Raw genomic sequence first — 26,640 nt, 5'->3', positions numbered from 1 at the left:
TAGCTCGTTGCCTTCTATATTGGGGTACTCTGCTTCACACTGCCTTCTGCAAGGGCACTCTGCTTTAAGCGTATTTCCATAATTCCTGCAAACTTACTGCCTTAAGTGCTGTTATACAAATCAAGTTTCTACAGCATTCGATTGATGGATGAAATTAGAGGAATTGCAGCAACTATTTTCTACATGTTAGCTATTGTATTTGAAAAGGAAAAGAAATGAAAAATGCTGCAATCCTTATTTTTTTGAAATGGAAGAGTAATAGTGCAGCATTCTTTCAGTCTTCATAGGCTGGAGATTACCAGCCTCCATGACAAGTGGGATAAATCCCATTTTGCTTAGGGCAACTTCTTGGGAAAAACTCTTCATATAATTCTTTGTCTTTAGACCTCTCTTTAAATTTGAGCTTTATCTTCTTTCATAGTATCTTCTGTTCTTCCTTAGGCCACCACTACAGGCCACTATTTTTACCATTTGAAAAGTTAGCACTCATTTTCCAAACCCCAGACCGTGCAGCCACAACATCAGTAAATAACAGAACTGAGAGATTAGTGAGGGTTGGAGTGTGGCCATCTCTGTCCAGCTGTGACACGAGCATCTTTGTACCCAGGAGATCATGAACTGCAGGTGTGTGGCTCAGCCTGCAGAGAGAGCAGAGGGAAGACTTCAGCATTTACCAGAAGGAAACAATGGGCAATTTTCTTGCCACTCGTCACCTTAAGTAGGAGAGAAGAGGCATCATGACACCAACAATCATCTTCAAACAGCTTGTGGTTGTCATGCTCCAGTTCTGCTCTCCACTTCAGAAATGGTCACACATCCTTTCCTGTTGGAGACGTGGCTGCTGCAAGACTTGTCTTCCCAGCCCAGAATGTCCCCGCAGATGGACAGCACTGCAGTGGTGACCCGCGTGGGATGCAGGGACTGCAGTGCAGCCCTTCACTGACCGTGGGCCTGGCAGCTGTGTCCCCGGAGTCAGAGAACAGAGAGAGAAGCACATAGTGCTGGGTGTTTGACTGCAGTTCCATTTTCTACTCTTGTGGTACTCTTCTACTCTTCACAGGAATTTTAAGTAAATGGCTGTTGCTTTCTCATGGTTTGGGAGTCTTCCTCTTGAAACTGCTAATTGTGAAAAGAGTTGTCTGAATGTTTTCAGGAGATTCTGATAAATACCAGTTCTCCTTCTCTCTTCTGTCAGAAGTGTCAGACAGAAACACCAGACCACAAAGCTGCTGTTTCCAGCCAGCCCAGGGAAAATGTCCATTCTGAGACACTCCTGCAAGCTGCAGGGAAACTATTTCCCAGCTGGCACTCAGGACAGGGTCGATGCCAAGACAGTTGACAAGATTATAAGGAAAACGCTTTCCAGCTGGTGTGTGGGCAAAGTACATAATGAAACTATTAAGCAAGAGATAATTCTCATACAGTGTTTAAGTCCAAATCAGTGGCATTGAAGCAGGTACAGGTTCAGAAGATCTCCAAAATTAAATCAGCACTCAGACTGCCATTGGATACCACGGCTTTAGTGCCAAGATGATTCAACAGCCTGTTGCTCTAGAGCTCTGTGTTCAAATGGAAAGCCATTGCATTGGAGAGAAAGAGGAAAGAAAAGTACAATATGTTGTAAACAGAGTTCTTTCAGGACTGATGTTTCATCTAAGTCAAATCTCCAGTATGTTCAAAACTTTTGAAGATGTTATAAAGGACCATTTTTCTGAAGAATATTTGTAGCACCAATTGAAAACATCAGAATTGCGGGTGATGTCCTGATACCTACCAGAATTACTCTGTTGGTATTTAGGGAAGAGAAAAATGTCTCTAAGGTTTTAGACAAAGACTTCTATCTCTCCTCCCAGTAGAGAGTCTTCAGACAACTTTAGTAAATGTTCCACTGCAACTTCTGTCCTACTTCTGTTCCTACTAAACAGGAACTTCATGTTCCTACTTAGAGGTTACATGTGTAGAAAAAGGCACTCTTAGAGTAAACTAGAAAGCTTAGTTGAGATTCACTGGAAATTCCCGTAACCCAAAAAATTCTTGTTTCAAGGCTTTTCAAGTCTATGGAGATACTCATTCTCTGAACAGCACTTCTCTTTCTGAAATAAACAACTTTAGACAATAGGTGCCTGTTCCTTTCCCAGACTCTGGAAAGGCTATTCCATAGAACTGTCCGATGTCCAGCTTCAAGTTTAATCCTTCCCACAGAAAACAAATAGATAGATAGGTAGGCAGAATAAGCAATAAGATTATTTGCCCCTTCAGAATAGTCCATTTCTACACAATTTCTTTATTTCAGCTGGACTAAGCAGTTATGTATTGTGCTTCCCAGTGTGGATCATTAACTTGTAGCCACAAACAGCTTCTCATGTTTCTCTTCAGATGATAGACAGTGTCTGCTCTTGCTTTCAAGACTTGGATAGACAAGAAAGGCTTAGGCTGTAGCAAGGAAAATTTAAATGTAGTTAAATTAGTTCTTGCTTAAGGATAAGACATATTTAGCACATATTTCAAATGTGCAAATGTGCACCTCCATGAGGTGCACTCCTCCATTTCCAGCAAATGATGAGACAAAAAAGAGATTCTCATTACTGGTCTACACCAAAGAAATTTGGGATCAACTGATACTGTAGAAATGAAAAACTAGAGTCCTTGTTGCCTAACTACTTAAACAAGTTAGATTGAAAACTTACCAATGAACCCATTTCTATCCAGCTCCAGTTAGAAAACCAAAAGATAAAGTGTTATCTGAGGAAAAGAAATTCAGAACTGGGGACCATGAACCTCATCTGAGACGTGGATTAAAACAGTGTCTTTATGTTTTTTCTTCCTCAGGCACTGAAAGTGAAGACAATAAAGAACATAGTGAAAGAACAGACCAGAGGCTAGGAAAGCAAAGCTTAGTTTGCTGGCAAGAAATGTTGCCTTTTAGACCTGTTTAGATACAACGTTCTCTCTAAGTGCATAAAAACAGTGCATTAGGGACCTATCTAAAATGATAGTGATGTTTGACCCTCCAGTAAGGAGCTGTAGGGAACCATGATCTGCTTATTCTAAGTGATAAACATTCTTCTCTCAACTCTAAGGAAATTCAGAAATGTCTCATCTGGAGTTTACAGTGTATTTCAAGAAAAAAACACATCAAAGTAAGTACTGGTTGAAGCAAAGGACACTAGCATTTTCAGAATATATCTTGATCATGAGGCCAATATGTTTCTAATGACAAGTCAGCAATTGTAGACATTGTTATAATGAATCTCTGAGAATCTCTCATAACTTGATATTTCTGAAGACTAGCACTCGTGTAAATCTGCTCTCCATATGGAAAAGACCGACATGACTTTTTTTTCTCTGTGTGATGACACCTATTAAACTCCTATTTCACATTGGCATTTCCCCACTTTCTTACGTTTCTCACTGGAATGATTTTATTTGCTCAGTATTGAATCAGTGATTTCACAGCTGGTATTCAGTAAGCGAAGCACATGCCGATTCTTTACATAAAGCCTCCAAATCTGGTGTCTTCTTCATAATATAAAAGCCTTCCTCAAATACTTCAAAATATTACTGCCAATTCTATCACTGAATCCAAATGTCACCAGAAGATATATTTGTGACCCAGCCCATGAAGGAATCAAGGTGCATGTAGCCATGGCATTCAAAATCTCGGGAACAACTCTTCATATGTAAACAATGATGATTTGTGAATGGGGAATCACGTTGTGTTCATGAGGAAAAGTAGAAGGCAGGTGATCTTCCCCCCGGAGTTTCTCAGACGTTGGAAAATTAACATTCTTTCTTATCCCTGCTAGTGCAGGGATTGACAGAAGAGTGTGCCGGCACAAGGTGATCCAACACCTTTGGGTTCCTTATTCCTACATGGCAAATGAAGTCACTTTTTCTTCCCTCCTGTGTTAAAACATTAACCTGGAGGGACTGAGAAAAGGAAGATTCTGCTTTATCTGTGAATTTCATTTTAGGAGCCCTATATATCAGAAAGCCTGCCTGACTCTAGAAGGATGGTATTACATTCAGAATTTATTTCCAGCTATTGCTTACTTGCTCTACTTCGAAAAGAAAAGGAGTTTCCTATAGGAAATCTCTCAATTTCATCTCAAGGTCTGCTGCAAAGAGTTTGAATAGAATAGTGCTATAAAGCATTTCTCTAGCTAGAATCTTTTGGCTGCTAAAGGGCAGTTTTAAACCAGGCTGAAAGCAAAGACCAAATCTGCCTCTAGTTGCTGTGGAAATAGGGAATACCCCATTCTGATACGACAGTATTGGCCTTTTCCACAAAACATCTGAATATTTATATCATTTCAAGGCATTCCTATTTGATGTGCTGAGAGATAAACTCTCTGTGGAGGGTTTAGATTGCAGGGTGACAATAAAACCCTGGCAGATGTATTGATAACCTCCTCTCCCCCCACCCCGCTTCCCCCTTTTGCCCCTCCCTCTCCCCCCTTCCCACTCAGGACAGGTGATCAGGAGGAAAAGAAGGACAGAGAGAAGAGAGTTGGAAAAATTAACAATGTTTTACTAATGCTACTAATAAGAATAGAAAAAATAATACAAAATATACAAAACCAATCTTGAAAGTCTCAGCAACTGCAGAGCCGGCACCCAAAGTCCTGGATTAGACTCTGCAGCCAACCGGAGCTGGATTCAGTCTCTCACTAGGCCTCAGTTCGCAGGGACGACTAGCAAGGCCCTCTCCTAATGTCGGCCATAAGCAGAAGGGAAAAGAAGGAAAAAGGAAAAAGGGACGAGATCCTCGTGATCTCCCACTTTTATATGAGGTGTTCACGTGAATGGAATGTTATACACAGTTGGTCCGTTTCTTGGTCACTGGTTTCTCGTCGCCCCTCTCGCGAGATGTCCATCCATGCTTATCAATAAGTTTGCATTCCATTGCTAGGTTTACCAAAACATGTGTCTGGTTCTCCAGGAAAATGCAGCTAATATGAAGGCTTTAGCTGACAGGCAAATTCACTAAAAGAGAAACTTGTTTTTAACAAAACCAGGACACTCTCCTTTTTACATTCTAGGAAAAACAAACCCAGAGATTCTAGACTAAAACCGCAACCAGTTATTAAAACTATTAACATGTGGTTTAATCAAGATAATAAATGTCAATCATCTTTCTCAATATATGATCATATAAAATGGAAAATTACCTTTCTCTTACTCAGTGTTACAGGTCCTATACTAAGTTTTTTCTCAGTTGACTTAAAAATTCATGTAATAAAATCGTATTTATCTCTACAAATAAACATTGAATTCATTTAAATAAGCATAATATCTTTAGGCAAAGAAAAATTGATTCGTATTTGTTTTGATAAATACATTCCAATGAATGCATCTTAAGTATTAGCAAAAAGAATTAACAGAAATTGCTACTTAAAAATTTAAAGCTTTTTCTGGCAAAGAATTATTCCTGTCCTTCGCTTTATACAACTCGGCATCCCATGACAGCCATTTGAAGACCAATTTTGATATGGTTTATCTCGCAGTCTACTCAGTTCATGAAATGGAAAGAAGATTTTTCAGTGAACTACTTGCAGCAAATAAAATTTAGTACATTCCCCAGAATATCAGGGCTTGAAGTTGATAGCGCTGAAATGAGCTTAGGTTGGTTTTCTTCCTTTCCTCAGAAAGCAGCTCATCACAGAAGCAGAGATCTAAAATTACACAGGCAATCAGCAGCACCCAACGCCGCTTATATTCTGTAATTCCAAAAAAACAGATTATCATCCTCTGTCCTGGTCTAAATTATACAAGTGATGAACATAACCTTTAATTGATCCAAAGATTTTGGAGGTTGTGAAGCAGCTAAATTCTGTCTAATGGGACATTTACATTTTAAATGCTGTGAATATCGCAAGTATTCAAACATCATGTTTACATCATGCTATTTAGGCACCTGAACGCCTTCAAAATGTATGCCCAAATTCGTGTTTTCTTAGAGAAATATGAAGTGCTATAGCATTATTAACTCCTATAAGTTATTTTTCAAATCTAAAGTTTGATAATGCAAAAATGTTGTAGTACTTGCTGGTTTTTACTAATCATGGGTTTCTCTTCATTGCTCAGTCTCCCTCCGAGATGTCCTTCCTTGCAGCAACAGAAAAGTTCCTTCAAGAGGAAGAGAAGCACACAAGAGAGTTTGAAGAACTTTTAAATTCGCACCTTGAAGAACTCCAAAGACATTCTGAAAATACTCTAAAAAAATATGCCAGGATACAGCAAAACAGGCATAATTAAGCCAGCCATGCAATTAAGAAAATAAAACCAAGTAATCACCCATGAGTTTCGTAGAACTAAAATCAGTTAGCTGCTTAATGTATTGAGGCACATCAGCAATAGGATGTATTTTTAACACCAAGGTTTCAATAAGATAATCATTATTAGATGGATTTAGGTGTATTGTAACTTGACTATATTACAAAACATCTTACTCTAAACATATTCTAAAATAGGCGGTTTGGTTTTGCATCGTTAAATTATGTGCAGCAGAGACCCTGTTGCAGCACTGTAAATTAAGAAAGATACTTTGAATTCTGTGATGTACGGAGGGCTAATAAGTGGAATTATTCCCTTGAAAATATAATCAGCCAGGAGTAATTCTCCAGATTGAACAGAACAAGAATAATAGGGGCCTTCAGCCATGTCGTAGCTCATTGCATGAAGAGCTTATCTATGCTCTGCTTATTCTTGGCTACAGAAATAGCACTTGGGACTCTTGAAATAAGGAAAATAAGGAGTTTGAGCTCGCTCTTTCTTATGCCCTAAGCCACTCAGGTCTGTGGGGGGAACATGAAGAGGCAAAGCACACAGGGCCAATGCATTAGGAAAAGTGTGACCAGCAGGTTGTGGGAGGTTCTCCTGCCCCTCTACTCTGCCCTGGTGAGGCTGCATCTGGAGCACTGCGTCCAGTTCTGGGCTCCCCAGTTTAAGAAGGACAGGGAATTACTGGAGGAAGTCTAGTGGCGGGCTGTGAAGATGATTAGAGATCTGCAGCACCTTTCTTATGAGGAGAGACTGAGAGAGCTGCATCTGTTCAGCTTGGAGAAGCTGAGAGGGATCTCGTCAGTGTTTATAAATATCTCAAGGGCGGCTGTCAAGAGGATGGACCAGACTCCTTTCAGTGGTGCCCAATGACAGGATGAGGGGCAACAGGCACAGACTGAAGCACAGGAGGTTCCATCTAAACATGAGGAGAAACTTTACTTTGAGGTGCCAGAGCCCTGGAACAGGCTGCCCAGAGAGGCTGTGGAGTCTCCTTCTCTGGAGACATTCAAACCCACCTGGACACATTCCTGTGTGATCTGCTCTGGTGAACCTGCTTTAGCAGGTGGGTTGGACTGGATGATCTCCAGAGGTCCCTTCCAACCCAAACCATTCTCTGATTCTGTGATTTTGTAGCCACCTGTATTGCCCCTTTTACGAGACCTATAGACTTCACCCAGGGCCAAGCCTGAGCTCAGATGCTTTACATGCTTCACATTAATACTTCACAATTTTTAAATCCTTTCTTCAGAAGCACCTGTTGCGATACTGATGTTTCAATACTATGTTGGCTCATTATTTGGCTACATTGGAATAGGGAAAAAAACCTTTAACTTTAGACAACTTGCTTTAGGTAAGGGCGTAAATGGTTTGTATTTTTCTAGAACACACAAAAACATTCTAAAACTGAACGGAGTTAATTCAGCTCCATGTGCTGAAAAACTGCATAATGTTGAGATTCTTTTTATTTGCAATTCATACTGAATTCTATTGCTGTGCAAGCGAAATAGAAATTACAGACAGTGTTGATGAACCACCAATTTCAGTGAAAGAGATACTGAAGAAGTGCTTTCCAGCATATACTGTTGCCAACTTCCTGGAAAAATCTGGATAAAAATAATACCAGGCTGTCAAACAGCTCCAGTTTGTGAGTGAAAGAAGTCTCATTAATATTCAAGACCACAGCAAAAATGTAAATTGTTTTTGGAAGCTGTGTTTCCATTAAGAGAAAATACACTACATCACACTCGCACAAAATACCAAGATTTTAAATACCAGTTTGGCTCGGTTTGCAATAAAATGAGTAATGAAAATGAGGCCATCAAAGAACCTTTACCGGAAAATTCAGGAAAATCGCTAGACTCAGCTGAATAAAAAGATGACGGAAGGACATCTGAACAAACTAAATATATATGCATCCTCAGTTTAAGGGGAGATGCATCTGTGGGTTTTAAAGGAACTCATGAAGAAATTTAGGAACTTCTGGAAATGAAGCTAGAATTGAAGCTGGGAAGTATCTGTAGAAGCACAAAGACAACAAAATGTTGTTTTACAGAAGGGCAAGAGAAAAAAAACCTGGGCTATTAGCCAGTTAGCCAGATTCTTTTGCCACTGCAAGGTTTAAACATCCAAGACAGTATCCAGATCTTCAGAGAAATGTCTGGATCCAGTCCTGAGGATCCCTCTCACGATGCAGGTCTGTGCGATGATACAGAACGAATGATTGCAATTAGCAGAAAACTACTAAGATATTTTTTTTCTAAAGCTTTTTAAGATCTGGCCAATATAGTAACTTTGGCTAATGAAACGAGAGAGTTAGATTCAGCCTGGCTTTTGTGTAACTCCATAAAATAAACTCCCCATGAAAAGCACTGAAAATTGCAAAATGCCTGGATCTGAGCAGCTGCTTGTTTACTGTTTCCTGCTCAGAGCATCTTATGCCACAAATGTCCTGAGGCGTGGATCAAAGTGCCATTTTTTAGCACATACTTATTGGAAATGTCACCTTTCCCCAGCCAAAATCCACAGAAGTTCCTGATCTGACAATCCCCAATTTAAACAAGAGCCTATTGCTGCTAGATACAGTCAGAGCCTGGTTCTGAATATTTAACTGTATTAAAAGGTAGAAACTTGATTGAACTGGTGAGAGCCTTCCGAAGAAAAATACATATTGCTGTTGTTATCATGCCAAAAATAGTGTGTACAACGTGTGCCACATTTGAAGTTATTTGGAAGACTTTTTAAAGAATGATGGACAGCAGAAATAATAAAATCTAAGAAATTATATATACCTTATGAACAAGGATTGGCGATGTATGTATATTGCCAGAAAAAAAGGAATAATCAGAAGGGTCTAAGGCTATAAATGTCTGGAGGTACCAATAAAAATGAAAAAAATGAATTATTAATCATAAGTTCATTTGACAGGACAAGGTGCAATGTTGGGGAGCTACGGATTACCCAAAACATACAGCAGATTTCTATTCTACTTTGTGAACAGCTGGGCAATGGAAAATTTTTGCAAGCTGCTGGACTTCTCTTGTGATTTTTCAAAGCTTTACCAAAAGGCCTTTTTTTGGCTTCCAGTTGAAAGGCTTGTTTTAAATAAAAAGAACAACAGCTCAAGCTGCCACCAGCTTTTTTTGTAGAAGGAAAAACAGAGGTTGTGTACATACAGTTGCCAACATGTTTGATCGAGATCGAGAAATAGTTGGTGGTAAGAGCTGCCAGGTCACTGCTGGCCAAGGCACTTCCCAAAACTTACTGGGGCTGTCGGTGAAACGACAGTAACCAAACAAAAACAATGAAAAGTGGCTTACGTAAGTTGGGTATTTTGCACATTTTCATCCTACCGTTTCTTACTCTCTTCTTTTTTTGCATGGGAAATTCAGGCCTACAAGAACAGGAGGGTGTCAGAGAGATGTCGGGGACTCTCAACCACGCAGAGAGGAATGCAAACAGCACCAGCAAAACACTGCCAAAGGAACATAAAAATGGGCAAACATGAAAAATCACAGGTTTGCCGATGGGTGGCTTTAGCTTACCCAGTGGCTTTAGCTTACCCAGGCAAAGGCTGATAGATCTCTGCTGTGATCAGAGACACTACAGAAAGCGCCTCACGCCCCAGCCTCACTGTCCTGGCTTTATCATAGTGCAAGTGGTGGTAATTCCTGATTGAGCGGTGGCACAGTCACGTGCAGAATCAAGCCCACCACCACTTAATAATGCACAACTAGACTAAATATCACCGGTGGGAATGAGAAAGGAGTTATCAAGAGACACTGGCTAATGAGCTGAGCCCCAGGTGATCTCACATCTCTGGCATGTCACACCGGTCACCACAGTTTTATCTGTGCAGGGATGTGTTGACGTCCGTCTGTCCTGCTGCTTTCTGCCTGCAGGTCCCCAGACCCCAGCAGCTGCGAGGAGGCCAAGGGCACCCGAGGAAGGTCCTTTCCCTGCGTTCCACAGGTGATGGGATTACATCTCCGTTTGCCTTCACAACCTAAACCAGGCAATTATATCATTCACATTCACTTTGTTTTCCATTTAATTCTAAGCACAATAGGCATTCACTAGATTTTACACCAACTGCCTTGCGCTAGGGATTTTTTTTTCTCGTCAGGCGCAGCAGTGTGCTGGGAAAATGCAGGTTAAAGACTGTTCACAGCAGAGCTCGTTCCAATTGCCCAAACCAATGTGGGAACCCTGTGTTGTTCTTTCCTCACTGTGGCGTTCAGATCTCAAAGTTCACTGTGTTTGAGTTACTATTTAATCACATGGACAGCCTCAAATCCATAAATAGGCTGTAATTTAATGTACTGCATCTAAATTTCTACCAGTTGATTGAGCAACGCCCCTAGACGCAGATATGCTGCGCTGCAGTGTCCCTAAACCAACAAACCGATGGGTTTGTTCCTCTCATTTACTCTTAACCAAACTGCTGGGGGGGGGTTGGAACAGACTTTTCAAGAATGTGTTTGCCCAGTTACCTTACGAGAATATATTCGCATGGAAAGAACAGTCCTGACCCATCCCATCACTGAATTTCCTGCGACAGATGTAGGATTTTCTTGACTTGATGTGAACCCTTGTCCAATCTCAGCTGGAGCAAGAAATCCTACAGAAGTCCCAGTTCTTGCTATCCCATGTAAGCACCGTAATGAGAAATTTTTTGATTGAAACTTTTTAATCAAATAAAGGTGGTGGGCAGAAGACAACATCAGCTACCAGCTCCATCTCTAGTGACTGTGAAGATGCTCGGCTGGGACGTGGACGGCAGGAATTTGCTGGTGCAGAGCGTGTGAAATGCAACTACCTGTCCTGGTAAGAACATCCTCCCGGTAAGAAACGTCTGTGTGACACAAGGCCAACACCGAGAATCAAAGCCCAGGCTTAGTTTACACCTTCCAGAGTTCCAGGAACATCCCAACCTCAACAGAAGTGCTCTGGAAAAAGAATGGTGTGTTTTCTCTGCCGTGTGTATTTAAAAGCGCTGGTTTCTGAACATCAGGGTGTAAGTAAACATTTTCTTGTCAACAGATTGAACAGAAGACCGAGAGCCAATTTCTCTGAGCTCGAAAAAGATGTGTAGTTCTCCCACAAGATCACGGGCGGCATCACTGGCTTCTCTCCTTGGGTTTGGGGAGCTGGGGCCATTTATAACACAGACAGACATTTACCCATCGCGAGAATACTTGACAGGATTCCTTGATTTTTCTTAGCACTTTGAAGACATTTACAAAACTCCATTCAAAGCTTGTTCTTTCAGTATTCGACTCAGATTCGATTTATGCTTAGAAAAACTGGGGTTTAAAAATTGTTTCTATAACGTGATATATCAGAGGGCAATGGCATGTTTTTAATGACTTCACCCAATAACAAGCACTCCTGGAAACTGTATCGTAAGACACTGCCGAAGAAGGATCTCAGCATGAGTTTTCTGGCAAAACGCTTGCAATAAATCACTCAATTTTGCCCACAAGCTACTGTATGCTGGGAAAAGATTTGGAAGCCTATTTCTAAAATAATTCTGAAGGCAACTGACACTTGGAGTAATCCAGACAGTTAAAAACCAGAGACACAGCTACACCTTTGGCTGAGAAGTTCACAGGAGTTGACATTTGGGCAACTGCCATTAATTTACTTCCCAATAATTTCCCAGTGATTTTTGACAGTTTCTGTCTATGGAGGCTTCATACCATTTCTCCCAATGTGCATTCTCACATCCTATACTAGCAAAAGGGAATTTGGTAGAAAATGTCAAAATCCAATTTCATTGTTTACTAGAGAAAAACACATTATTTAAACAACAAAAAAAATCAAACTGTGAAAGCAATTCTATCTTCTACATAAGGACTAATTCAGAATGTGTAACAGTATTTTCCTCTCAATTAGCACTCAGTAAAATTGCACATTTCAGGGAAATGAATTACACAATGCCTCTTATTAGCATTAAGCTGTACATTCATATTAATAAACATTTGAGTCTGAAGATGATTTTTGAAAGCTTAAGAATTTGCAGATGTCAAGAGACATAAGGAAAAGCAGCAGAAATACAACATCTCATTAGAGAAGTAATCTTAAATATTACCTAACCCAGCTGACCTTTCACCTCGTTAGCTGTTATCAGCCAGTTAATTGCTCCTGGGTGTTGCAGACCCAACTCTTGCAGAAAATGAAGGGAAAAACACCTCACATAAGGACTCTCTACTGTTTCAGGGAACATTTTCTGAATTATGAAGTTATGGCTTGGGCTGATATGAAAGCCCTACAGGTGGAACGAACTGGAATAAATCTGATCCTCGGAAAAGTCACAGGGACCTTGTTAGAGCTGTCAGAAAGTACCAGAGAATGAGCTGGGACAGGAAAACCTTGGTTAAGAATCCATGGGAGAGGAAGATGAGGAAGAGGAACCCATGGAAGAGATTAGTGGAAAATTTGCTGCTATTCTAGATGCTGCAGACACCAAGTACCCTGCAGAACACACACACCGAAACCACTGTTCACTGCCTTGGGCACAGATTTAATTCAAGTTGAATATCCCCTTTCAAAAAAGGGCAACTGGGACAGCTCCACAGCAGCCAGCCCTGACTGAGGATAAACAGACAGGACAAAAAGAATTGGGTGGCTGGGAGAGCAGAATCAGCTGGGAGACGACACAGAGCAATTACTTATAGAGAACGCACCATTTCAGACCTCTCCAGCTGAAGGGAGTGGTACTTAGTACCAAAGTGCAGGTGATTTTCCACCTCGGTGGGCACAGGGGCTCCACAGCCGCCCTGTGCTGAGCACTGGGTGGGTGAGCTGAGCGCTCCCCTGGGCACACCGCCACAACCACCCCGGCTGGGCAGCTTGTTGCGCATGAATCCCAATTATGTTGCAAGTTGGGGGGGAAACACCAACCTAACAGTTCATCCAAACTCTTGTTTATTAGCAAATTTTGTATTTCAAAAACATCTTAGCCTGCAGGTCCAGTTCAATTCTAGGCACTGCCAACAGCAGTGGCACCGGAAAGGTTGGGAGCTGCGGCCATCCCAGCACCACTGGGTGTCTGTGCCCTTCACAGAATCACAGAATGTCAGGGATTGGAAGGGACCTCAAAAGCTCATCCAGTCCAATCCCCCTGCCGGAGCAGGAACACCCAGATGAGGTTACACAGGAAGGTGTCCAGGCGGGTTTTCAATGTCTCCAGAGAAGGAGACTCCACAACCCCCCTGGTCAGCCTGTTCCAGTGTCTGTCACCCTCACTGTGAAGAAGTTTCTTCTTAAATTTAAATGGAACTTCCCATGTTCAAGTTTGTACCCATTGCCCCTTGTCCTATCATTGGTTGTCACCAAGAAGAGCCTGGCTCCATCCTTGTGACACTCACCCTTTACGTATTTATAAACATTAATGAGGTCACCCCTCAGTCTCCTCTTCTCCAAGCTCAAGAGCCCCAGCTCCTTCAGCCTTTCGAACCAGTTGGTTTGCAAGCTGGCCATGGCCTCACTCCCCTTTGGGAACACCTGCCCTTGGGCAAAGTCCACCGCAGGGAACTGCCTTCGCTTGCCTGGAGCAATTCTATTGCAGCGCAGCGTGGGTCAGCGGTACCTTCTGCACAGCAACACCACAGAGGGGTAACGCAGGAACCCAGCGCCCTCCCTGGGGACTGTCCCGCTGCCAGGGGACAGGACATGAAGTAATGATTCATGGGGTCTTTGATTTTCATCCCAGAAATATTTCCTGCTGTGCTTCAGTGCACTATAGCATCACACTCTTCCTTGCTTGGCCTGTATTTAAGCAGCAGCTTAAGCTGTTTACGGACATTTTTTCTCTTCCTGAAATGACTCTGCTCTCTTCAGTCATTAATCACTTCATAACTCACGGCACTGAGTTTGATCAGGTGCATCTTTACAAGGATATATCTGATGCAATTAGGGATGTACATGTAAAAGGAGTGATGTACAAACGGATTGAAAAAGATCTGGAACAGTATATTCTGCATGGGGATGAAATCTACGCTGTGCTGAACCGCCTGGTGAACCACAAGAAGAAACTCTTGCTCATTCCCAAATTCCTTCCCCAAAGTCTTCTGAAGGTTAACGTGTACCAAGTGCCTTAAAATATTTGGATGAGAAAGGGCTGTAGAAGAATACAGGATTATTGAAGCATTTTCATCACAATTTATAGTTTGATTTCTTAAAATAAAACCACCTAAGCTGTGCTCACAGTCTCCTTTAAGTAAGAGCTAGAGGGGGATGCCACAGAACAACATTTCAGCAAACAGTTTAAAGACCTAAGTTATATTAATGTTACTTTTCCTTCCTTTAAAAAAAAAAAAATGTAAAAGCAAGGGCTGTATGCAAAATGACCTTTTTATTGCCACTTTATACAGATTTAAATATTGAACATTCAGATAAACAACTACCTGTATTTATGTAGTTTGTTGCCACCAGAGACCGGCAGAATTTCCCTTTCCAGCTTCTCTGCAAGATTCCTTCTGGTGAATCCTGAACTATCCACTTTGCATGTTGGCATCTCACAGCAAAAAGAACATTCTTTTTGAGTGAACTGTATAGTGTTTAATGAAAAAATCATTACACAATGTAGGCTTTCACAATATGTCACATTTCTTTGCAAAATAATTTGAAGAGTCCAAGTAAGACTTCTCTCTTTTATTCAAAAAATAAATATATCCTTTCTGAATCAAAGCACTTCATATGACATTAAGTACAAAGAAGAAACGTACTTCTTTGGAAGTTCTGAAACAGACATACAAGAGCTCATGGGAGCAACATTATCCGTAACAGTGATAAAAGCCGAAAGCTGATTTTTTTACAAATTTGTAGCAGAACACAATTTCCTTTTACAATATAGAGCTTCAAACAGATTTAAGAAAAACACCATTTGAAAAGTCTGAAAGGCACATGAACTGGACCATAAAACGTACTGGCACATTCACTAATACGTTTTATGTTACATTCCTAAAGAGAATCTGTGGGACCCTAACCAAGAGAATATACCAGCAAGTTCCTTTGTGAAGTACTAGGAGAGCGGCACAGAGTTCCTTTTGGCTCTTGATAAAATTATTAATACCCCAAAGCCAGAAAGTCTGAAAAGCTGCATCATTCGGTTGTATTTGGACGAGTTGCTACATAAACAAACACAACAATGAGCACGACTACAACAGCCAGCGTGGGAAGCACCACCGTGGTGATTTGTTGCCGGGCCTCTTGCATCGCCTGTTTTCTCTCCTTTTTATCTTTTGAGGTCTCTTTCTTGGGTTTTCCTCTTAGCTGCCTCATCCTCCTCTTCGGGTCTCTTGTTCACCAGAATAGGGGAGCGAAGGGAGTTGAGCAGCAGAAAACAGTCCAAGGTCTTTTGAAACAAAGGGCCGAAGAACAACTCCGTCAAGTGGTTGCCTGTGCAAGCAACTGCAAGAGAAGGAGAAATAAAATTCTTCTGAGTAAAATCTACACATATTCTAGTTATTAAAACCATTTGAAGCTCCACTTGGTAAATCTTTTATCCAACTGGCACCAATATCTACGCAGCTTGTTTCAAGGAGACGGAATCGCAGTGCGCTCGCTCGGCTCCTCAACACCACTTTCCCCATAAAAACCCTGGCAGTTCATCACGGTGCGTGTTTGCCCAGGAGCACTGAACTCGCGCTCTGTTAAGCCAGAAACAAAGCCCAGCACCATCTATTTTATCCTCTAAGGCAAACAAGATAACACAGCTAAAGACTTAATGAAAATAATATGAGTTAGCCTTGTCTCAGCACAGGGTACCAGCTGCCCCCTCTAACAGCAGCCCTGATGATGTGGTTGGACTCGATGGTCTTAAGGGTCTCTTCCAACCAACCTGATTCTCTGATTCCAGGAAAGGTCTCTGTGGTTCCCCACAAACCTGCTGAAGGAGGAAGGGCGAGCACACTCCTCGCCATAAGGAAAACCATTCAGTGTTTATCGGCCTCACCAGGTGTTTATTGCACTAAAGGATACTCTAATAGGAAGAAATGTGGGGAAAGAGCTGCTCAACTTACACTTCTGGTTCTGCTGCCACAGAACAAACCCTAAATCATAACATGACTCAATGTTGTCACTCTTATTACAGCTGTCATATGAAAAAGATCCCCACCATAACCAGCATGGTGGCAAATCACCGCTGTAGACAAGCGGGCGTTCGTAAGGTCGTTGCTCAGAAGGATCTACCAGACCAAAAGCAGATCTAGAAAGTGAGATTAACAAAAACACTGCACAGCACAAAAGCCTCTCTGAAGTAAGGAGAATTAGTAATTGCTTAGTACTTCCATACCCTGAGTTGCCTACAGCCGTGTCACTCATCCACTGTGTTGGGGAAGAACACCAACTCTTTGGTTACTTTGCTCTTTGCTACATCCCCCGTTTCTGCAGTGGCACAATTGCTGGCTGTTGCTTTTTCCATGCGAGAGATGGAACCTGACACATCAATGTTATGTTCACAGAGTTCACTTTATTGTTGGACGGGCTGCATGTACTGTCCACACACTCTGCACACGCGTCTCCGGCGATTGCTCATTCATTGTTACCTTCTAATGGGGCTCCTTTCGTTTCTTTTGTCTCTGGCTTCACCTTTCGGCCAGGCTGGTGACAGCCCCATCCTCCCAGGGGACGGGGGAGGACTCTGCCACTACAGCTGGGTACAGGTCAGATCTACCTCAGCACAAATTTGGAGGGTAACGATTACTGGGGTCAAATATTGAGTTGAATTGCAAGTAAACTATGAACTGATGTTTTTCCATCACTCCCTTATGCAACTCAGAATAAAGGAAAATTAGTGGGTTAATGTAACTGCCTCTTTTCTTGATATCAAAATATATTTGTAACGTGCTGCCATAGGTGAGGAGCACGTGTCAACAAAGCTGCAAAACTTGCTCAGTTCGCCACAGACACAATTTCCTCTTGATGTCTCATCTCTGATGAACGTCACCATTTGTCTTATCACTACTTTATTGAAAAAAGAGGTTTTCATTGAAAGTAGGGTGCTTTCTGTTGGTGTTAGCACTCATCCTGATTCGTCAGCCTGATCACTGAAGCAAAACCAAACTAAAACGCTCATGTAAAAAACAAGAACCCTCACCTATAGGTTACGTGAACTACAACGGAGTTTTCATCCTTTCTCGTAACAGCGACAACCTGCCTGCTGGGAATCCCACCCAGCCAATTAGGCTGGTGAGATACTGCACCAGGTAGGGGAAAATGCAGAGTAACTCTACTAACTGGGGCTTGTGGAAGTGAACAGACTATCAGAGCAACCACATGGGAAACCAACAGCAAATCAATGCGTCAGTACTTCTGTCTTTACATGGTCCATCCCGGATACAATCTTAAAATCAAACAAACCAACCAACCATCAAGCGTGACGGGTTCTCTGTGTTCAGCTGGATTCACCAATTCCGCATCCCATGCACACACACCTTTCAAGTTTTTCTTCTGATGCTAAGCTCTGAAAATTCAACATGGACTCTGAGGCAATCACTTCATTTCAATTTTGATAAAGCATAAAAGAGCAATTCTGGTGACTGGGATGATTTTCCAAAGAGGAAACAATAAAGTTCAAGTCTCAGAAAGAAGCAATTGCTTCTGCAAGCTGCAGCGCTAGAATCAAAATGCTTAACTGATTTATAGAGACCAGAAGTTGTCACTGAACTTCATAATGAGGAGGTAAACAGGAACTGGATGGAGCAACAACGCATGACACCCTGTTCCAGTCTTTTAATCAAATGGGACTATTTCATTTCTAATCTTCCGTAACTATTTCTTCTTAGCAAATCATAGAATGACCTAAGTTGGAATGGACCCACAAGGATCATCGAGTCCAAATCCTCACCTCTTAGTGATTCAGAGCAGAGTCTTCGGTGTTCTGCCTCCTGCAAGCTACAGGTTTCTGCTTTGGTTTTGTTGCTATCACTTCTCTAACTCTCGAAAAAGAAATCTCTGTCTTACCCTTTCCATTTTCGTTTCTACTCTGGTCACAAGCTTTATTAACCAACTCTAGAAAAACTACTACACAAAGTAAAGTTTTACGTTTGCCCTTAGGGATCATTAGAGATCCAGAGCATTTCAGGCTCTAGTATTTTCATACTGTTTTGTCTGCGCTGTTGATGTACATCAATGCGTTTGGTGTCTGGATTGCCAACAAGGCCCAAGAAGTGATGGACAGTGAAAGCCTTTGGGACTTTCTGTGTGCCATAGTAACAAACGGGAGTTGCCATGAAACCAATCCCTCTAACAAAAAATGCATGTCTTGCTCCACGCAGCATCACTTGCTACCCAGACATTAAAAACATCAGGATGTTTTTTTAAATCTCTTGTGAATGAATACTTCATTCTGAAGCAAAATTATAACAAGTTAATTACATACACTAGCTGACATCCGACGACTTAGAACAGAAAGCTTTCCCGCAAATGTCAGCAGCACTTGAATCGCAAGCTGGTGCTCTCTGGTTTGGGAATCTGGCGTCAATCTCCAAATATGTTTCCAGTAGCTTGGGCTACTTGGCTTTGCTTCTGGCTGAGATGGACTTGGACAGAAACTGGCCCACAGTTTTCGGAGAGATGAGCCTTAGGGTTCATCTTAACTGAACCACGAAATGGAAGCGGTGAATCTCTGCAAACTGCTGCCAGGCCCCGGCTGCCGCTGCGTGCCCGGAGGTGACAGCCAGCGTGAGACGGCGCCTGCGAGAGACAACGCTGCCCACGGGAAAGCTCCGGCATGTTGGACACGCTGCTGTGTTCGTGTTGGTACAAAACAGCTTTTAAGAACCACCACTCAGCTACTTAAGATGAAATTCTATGGCGTGTGTTGTGCAAGTGGAGTAAGCAAGTCACAGGCATCCCCTTCCACTGCCGAGCCCCGCACGGGCCGGCCAGGGGCTGCGCTGGAAGGCAGGAGATACCGACAGGTACGGAAAGGAAAAAACATACACAAAGTGCAGTGTGTCAGGGCCAGGATTACAACCTTCGGGTCTAGTTCCTTGTGGGGACAACCCACAAGAACAAATTATCTCACATTACTGGGCTGCATCCTCCTAAAGCCAGTGATCACCCTGCCTGTGGGCTGGGAAGGCTGAACTCGAGCAAAGGGAGGAAGGAAATAATATAGCGTTGGGATGGGTGTAATTAACAACCTAGTTAGCACTGCCCATTTAACACCTCTCGGAGCAAGCCACTATCAGAAGGCAATGAGAAAGGGATGTCCCACAGGTACCCAAATCTTATGGGAACTCCAGCCTTAGTGGCCAGCAAACCTCAGACTGCCAGAGAACTGGAAACTCACCTTTTCTCCTTAAATGAAACCAAGAGCCTCCTTTCCCTTTCTGGTCTCCCCCGCACAGGAGAGGACTCACTGTCATGGACCATGCACATTGTCCTACAGCTGCTTCCCGTTCTGATGAACTGCTCAACCTGGCCCAGCATCTGGTGAGGCTGGAAACAACCACCAAACTGGTTCAACTGCTGCTTCTCCTGGAAACTCAGAGACTCCCTCAGCTGGGACATTTGTAGGAACAGCACAGAAGGCACTAACAGTGGAATATTCATGGTCCACAACAGTCTGGCACCAGCCAGAGCCCTATAACTTCAGCTTCCTTTGATGCATTTCACAATTTAAAATTTGACAATGAAATTGCATGGGGTGATGAAGGTCTAATTGTTGGGTATTTTCCCCCTTTAAAATTCACTATAGCAAAGTTTCACCCAAAAGCAGGAACCTGCAGGCTCAAAAGAAACCATCTCGATTGCCAAGTCAAGAGAATGAGCGTTGGCTTGATATCGTTGTTCGATACACACTGAAAAGCTAAGGTTTCCAGCAGAACCAAATATTCAAAAGTACAACATAGAGAAGACAAACCTAAAGCTATTGTTCTTCAACATAATACAAATTCACAAGTTTAGTACCCTGGTTTGACATGTAGAGCCATTACATTCCTCCTTGCCCATCATCCGAATAGCTCTGTATATATAAAAGTGCTCTTCTTTCCAACTTCTGGGTAAAGTTACTCTGAACTGTTTTGCAGAGCCAAGCTCAACACCTGAGAGCATCAATCACTGCACTTGCTGAAGTCACTCCCACCAATGCTGAAGTATTTTCCAGCATCTTAAAGCAAGTCAGTTACGGTTAAGCGAGTGTAATTTTGTACCAGAAGGCTGTCGTGAAACTTGTGGGGACTGCTAGCCTTCAAAACATAGCAACAACCTTCCAATGAGGATTTATGGCAATCCACTGTCTCCCTATTGCTGTGAGCCAGGACCGGCTGCACCAGGGCTTGCTGAGTTTTGCAATTCTGCATCTCCTTCTACGTGCAACACGTGCATGAAATATCTCATCTGCACTAAGTGTAACCACACGTCTAGACGTCTAAAGAGCTCATCACCAACCTTACAGCATGAATGTATTAGCCACATTAAGATGAATAATTTTTCTGCAAATCCAAAATTACGAGTGTTTGCAAGCCAATTTGGATTAACCCGGCCTCATGATCCTGCTACTGACGCTGTAACATTTGGAACAGCAAAACATCTCGCAATTCAAACAAACAATCTGACAAGAATTAATTTTTATAATTTAAAATGTCCCCTAGGGCCATGGATGTTACTGAGACATTAAAAATAAAACCAAACAACAAACCAGCAGACAATGGGGACACGCTGTATTCAAACTGCCTGCCAGCAGTAGGGAAAAGGACACAAGATACCAAAGCAGACAATATTCTTCACATTATTTTAACATTAAAAAGCGCCAGAACCAGTAGTTCCCAGTCACTGGGACACATCAGCATCAGAGTCAGGAAGACCTAAAACCAACAGGCTTAACAATTTGTTACTTATCGTTGCTACTGGGCTGATTACCTTAGGGTAGTGCAGCCACAGCTGCTGTACAAGGGCTGGAAGAAGAGTCCAGGAGATGGAAAGAGGAGGTGATGGGGACCCAGGGACAAGAGGAGCCTTGGTCAGCAGGGAACCAGCACTCAGCACAGAGCTGTCCTGGAAACAGGAGCAAGTTCTGCTCGCGTGGTCCCAGCACAACAGACACAGCGGCTCCGCAGGGTCTCCTGTGTGTGAGGTTTTAACCCTCCCTGACCTCGTACAACTCGCACTTGAGCACGGCTGAGCTGGTGGCCACCGCAAGGACACGGCAGCTCCCGACAGAGCAGAGGAACCCCATGTGCTGCCCCAGCCAGCACCAACCAGCTGGCTGAAGTAATCCTGTTCTCACTCCTAAGCTTCGCTTAAGTGGAGTCTAAGCAACAGATACTCATTACTTCCTACCTTTGAAACCATTCAAATTGGGGGTTTTGTTTGATTTTCTTTAAATTGAACTGCATGTCATACAGTAACACAAACTCTGGGTACTATTTAATAAAGGACACGACTTGTTTTAGGCTACCCCATAGAACATAATTTTTTTGTTGTTTTCAATCATTACTCCATAACTGATTTTACCTCAAGATGAAATACCACATTTTGGACAGGAAATTTTCTTTCCTGCAGCTTGAATTTCTGGCCATTGCCAGAATAGCATCGGCAGGGTCACCATTTTCAAAGGTGACACAGCCAGCTTCGAAACCGAGCTAAATGGGAATTTGAAAAAGTATTTCACTAGGAGCTTGGGGCAGATTTACAAAGAGCAACACTTGTGCATGGAGCTCTGGTTGGTGTCTGCAGAGCCCTCAGTTCCGGACGCAGCCTTTCCATCCAACGGGCCCAACTCTGTCACTTGGTTTTTATCTTTTACCAGTTTTGGCAGGTCTAGGAGGCAAAAATAATAATAGTCACATCTTTTAATCCCATTGGGTGTCTGCTACCGGGGCAGGATTTGCACGAGCACTTCGACCAGTTTGCATCCAATGCAGAGACAGAAGCTGAATCCGCTCCAGTGTTTGTTTCAAATGCATCAGGCACCTAATGCCCTGCAAACCTGGCTCTGAGGAAGGGACTTCTGAACAAAAATAAAGGGAAAAACAAAAGCTTGATTGGAGCAGTTCTTATGCAACCGCAGTAGTGATTGTCCAGCGCTATTTCCATCACATTCTAGCACAATTATTACACTCCATTTTAAATGCTAAATGCAAAATGACAGTAAAAAAAAATCTTCATTATTTGACGGGCCCTAAAAGAGCAAAATGTTCTGTGTAATCACTTGTGTGGGTGACAAAGACGGATAGAGCAGAGATTTGCCAATTTGACTCAGAGAGCCGTACCCTAAAGAGCAAGCCTGCCCAGAGGATTAACAAACCACTTTAATCCCAGCCACACCCTCCCCTAAAACTCCCCAGCCAACCCACTTCAGCAACACAAAACAGCCCCATGACGAAGGGAACATCCCAGTTGCAGGACAATCCCTTTTGGTACCGAAACACAGGTCTGCGCAACCACTAACATGGAGAAATGATTATTGCCTGTTCAAAAAAGAAAACTTCATTTGTACAAGCCGTCCCCCTAAGGAAATAGGAGCAACCCAAGCGAGCAAGGACCCTGCAGGAGCAGCCACACAAATAACTTTGGCTTGTGCCTTGTCAAATGCTCTGGGTCACCCAGCCCATTGCTTTTTGAGTTGCACAGCAGAGTTGGTGCCCAGCTGAAGATAATGCCTGCAACGCTAAATTGGAGATCTCCATGTCTCAGTGGCGCTATCTGTCGTGATTTCAGTGTGCTAGAAAAGAAAAAAGAGCATTAAGAGAAGATTTTTTTGTTCTGTGAAAAATGGATTTTCATGTTACAGCATGAGGCTAATTCTTAATATCATAAAAAATTACCTCAGTCTATTTGACTGTAGCAAAGCATGATGATTTGCAAATCAAAACAACCCTGTTTTCAAGGGTAAAAGCTTTTAATTACACGCATAACAATATGGAACTATTAAGATGCTGTTTGGAGTGACTTTAACATTATTTTTGAGTGAGGGGTGCTGGGTTTTTTTCTAAATTACAGACCTAAATCTGAATTGACATCACATTTAATGTAAATGCAGCTTTGAGAGTCTCCAAACTACTCACAGCATATGAAAAATGAAAGCCAGCGCTGAACGCTGCCAGAAAGTCAGAGAGAGCAAGGCCGCCAAAGCAAAAAGCTATTTCAGTACGATTTTCACAACTCTGAGGACTTGGCTACAGTGAGTAATCTATAAGAGAAACAAAAAGCCACGGACCTCCGCATCTGGATGGGTTTTGTTCAACGGAGATGAGGCGCCGGTATTTTTGGCGCATACGGCGTCGCAGCGCAATCCTATCTGCCCTGAATGCAAAGAAACGTAACAGGCTTCAATTTAAAAAAGTAGAAAAAGGCAAGTCCTTCTGCACCATGAACAGGTGAACAAATAACCCGTGTTTTTCTTTGCAGATACAGAGCCAGCATCAAGACAACTCCTGCAACAGGCAGTCCAGGGAAGAAATACAACTAATGTTTACTGAAAACACAAGAAAAACAAACACGTAATTTCTGTCACTGCATGAATTCAGTTCCTAGGGGAGGCTGTAAAAGAAGCGCTCGACATTCTCCATCTACGGATGATCTTGCAAGTAAATGCAGTAAAGCACAACACCTGGCATATGACTTGGTATTATGTGTTTGCTCAGCTGTTTTCCTAAAAAGTAATTTTCTCAGCTGTTCCCAACAAGACTCCTCTGGATACAAACCATTTATCTTTCCAGTGTGTTTGCAGAAATTCAGTCAGTTTCTGAATAACGATGCTAAATAAATAAATAAAAATAAACAAGTGGCGGGTGTCAGAACTCCTCGAAATTCATGTGCTGCTCTTCCAGACCAACACCACGCGTTTGGCATTTGCAAGAATGCGCATCAATTGGAACCTGGTGTAAAAATAACATTTCTGCTTTCCGGTACAGCTGCATCAGGATCACAAGCCCACTGAGCCCTGGGCTGTCACTGCTAAGTCACTGTCACCTGAGGGTCACAGCGCTTGTGCTCCCAGCTGATGATGACCTAGATGGGAAACACACTTCTCCTGAGATCCAGCGTGTGGTCTGCTTGTTACTTTTCCTATTCAAACTACCAGGTTCCCGACACGGTCACTCCATGAGACGGCATCGCTATGAATGTGTTTGAAACACACCCCCGAGACACAGGCCAGGCACAACGCCAGCAAGTCCGAAGCCCAATGTTACAGTTTTGTAACGCAAACGGGAGAGCTGAGGGACCGTCACTGCTCTTCATTATAATTCTACTGTCATTAAAACTTTGGCACTGAAAACTCAGTCCAGGCTAAAACTTGGCAGGCAAAAAAAAACGCGCCCACAGCAGGAATGGATTGTTAAACCTCAAACAACAGAAAACGCAAAGGCAAGAGATGAGCCCGAGGTGGCAGGAGCGTGTGCGGATCTGCACGTGTGTGCACTGGAGAGGGGAATGGCGGCGACTGACCAACAGAAAAGCTGGAAGAAAAGCTCTCTGGATGCCAGGGCAACATCTGGAAACATCACCTGTACTCCCTGACCACAAGGTAATCTGTACATGCTGGACTCGAACAACTTGTGAAACAGTTTGTTTCTTCAGGAGGCGCGAAGGGAAACTTCCCTCTTCTGGCTCAAGATACAGAACTATCTGTAACAGGAGAAAATAAGGTTGTGTGCCTGGCTGCCTGAAATCCTCTTGTGACCGTCATGCAGGGGAAAATGGACAACACCAACAGTGGCATTTACCATTTTATAAAATAAAAGAACCTGGAGGTATTCGCAGCTGTAAAGCAAGCTGGACACAACGCCAGAGCACGCTGCACGAGGGCTTCACGTCTCAGACTCAGCCCCTTCAGGGCTTGTCCGAAGTTCTGTTTTTTCGAGCTTTTCTTGGCAGGGATGGGTTTCCAGCAGCAGGCTGAGGAAAGGCTGCTGGCACCGGGCCCGTCTCCCCGCTGGTACACGTGCCAGGGGAGGCCTGCGTGACCCTGCAGAGTAACCAAATCACCCAGAAATCGACCCAAATACAGTCACTGAGGTGGGTGCCTGTGATACTCCCTTAGTTACTTGTTTTCCAAGCGGGGCAGGTGGTTTCAAGCCTCTGCAGCGCTGCGGCTTGGCAGATTCCATTCGCATCTACACACTCTCATTTGATCCAGGTAATCAAGTTATCAATGAATGAAATAAAAACCTCCACCTTACACTAGAACGGCACCACAGGTTTAGACTAGAGCCAGAAAACCTGCCCCTTTCCCAAATTCCTTTCAAATTACAGAAAGGTTCTCACATCAGCATGACAACAATGCAATCAGGACACCTTTTTTTTATGGGGGAAGTGAAGATAAGAACTGAGACTTGCGACACAGGATGGGTGGGGAGAGTTTTTTCTTCCTATCGCTGGTCTCATTAAAACCTTGTTCTGTTTACTTCCTAGCTTAAACCTGAAGTCTTACTGCATTTCACTAAACAATCCCACATTATAATAAAGCAGCAGGCTCTCCTGCCATGATTGATCGACTCTGCAATTATTTAAGGAGAAGGCACATAATTACATGCAGTTGGATTAGGCTGATCAAATCCCTGTTAGCGTCTGTCAATATACACATAAGACGACAGTGTGACATTAGTGTAAACTAATTTAAATGCAGAAAGTTTAATTAAGATTTAATAAATTACATGGACAGAAAGAAAAAATGTTTTGCAGCCTAACTAAAGGGAGTTTCCCAGCAAAGCCACTCTCTAAACACAAGCCTGGTTTTGCCTAATCAGTTCTGCAGCACTGGTTCTTGCACTCCCTATGTATGTACTCCGGTTTACAGTCCCATTGCCAGGAATTTCCACCAGCTCAAAAACTCAGAAGCAAAAGCAGATGCTACAGAGCCGTGTGTGTAATGAAGGCAATTAGGAGCAAGCCCGGGAGGTCAGAGAAGGATGTTTCAGAAGTTCCTCTACAACGTTCAGCAAACAGCTATCGATCAGTCCCGTACTTCAACCACTGTAAGTACAAGTGACCTTCTTTTTAAAGCACTTATCAAGACCAAAATATTACATCTTCCTACGTAACAGTACTCATATTCTCCCTTCTCATTTATTCCTGTACAGCCTTCCTTTCCACTCGGGTTGTTTTTAAAGCAATCTGCTATCCTTGCAGCGCTCTCAAAGTCACCCATGATGTGCATTAACCCCGATAACCTCAGCACAAGACACCAGTTTCACTCCCTGAGGAGCAGCTCCAAACTTTTCCAAGGGTGGTCATGCTCGTGCCCTGCCTAAGGCGTCTTTCTCATGCAACGCGTGAGAATGTGGATGCAATTCAGTTCTGAACCACAGGTAAAAATCAATGCAATGGGTGGTAACAGCGAACAAGCCACTTCAGCTCACACAAGCCACACATGCAGTGCCAGGAAGATCCAGGTGACTG

General features: G+C 42.9%; 2 protein-coding genes across 2 annotated transcripts in view; one reads left to right on the top strand and one right to left on the bottom strand.

The window, feature by feature from the left end:
- DEUP1 (deuterosome assembly protein 1) overlaps positions 1 to 6,258 on the top strand; it is a gene marked incomplete at its 3' end in the record, with an annotated part of 45,496 nt that extends 39,238 nt beyond the window's left edge. The window contains exon 13 of the mRNA XM_082043438.1: positions 6,088 to 6,258. Within this exon, the coding sequence (XP_081899564.1) occupies positions 6,088 to 6,258 (171 nt within the window). The remainder of the gene's footprint in view (positions 1 to 6,087) is intronic.
- An 8,364-nt stretch (positions 6,259 to 14,622) lies between these two features.
- SMCO4 (single-pass membrane protein with coiled-coil domains 4) overlaps positions 14,623 to 26,640 on the bottom strand; it is a 30,322-nt gene continuing 18,304 nt past the window's right edge. Inside the window, exon 2 of the mRNA XM_082051111.1 lies at positions 14,623 to 15,699. Coding sequence (XP_081907237.1) covers positions 15,391 to 15,570 — 180 coding nt within the window. The 5' untranslated portion in view covers positions 15,571 to 15,699 and the 3' untranslated portion in view covers positions 14,623 to 15,390. The remainder of the gene's footprint in view (positions 15,700 to 26,640) is intronic.

The sequence above is a fragment of the Streptopelia decaocto genome (genome assembly GCF_964273445.1).
Source record: "Streptopelia decaocto genome assembly, chromosome: 1".
NCBI lineage: Eukaryota > Metazoa > Chordata > Aves > Columbiformes > Columbidae > Streptopelia > Streptopelia decaocto.
The sequence above is the reverse complement of the archived record's forward strand: the minus strand, read 5'-3'. Positions and strand labels throughout refer to the sequence as shown.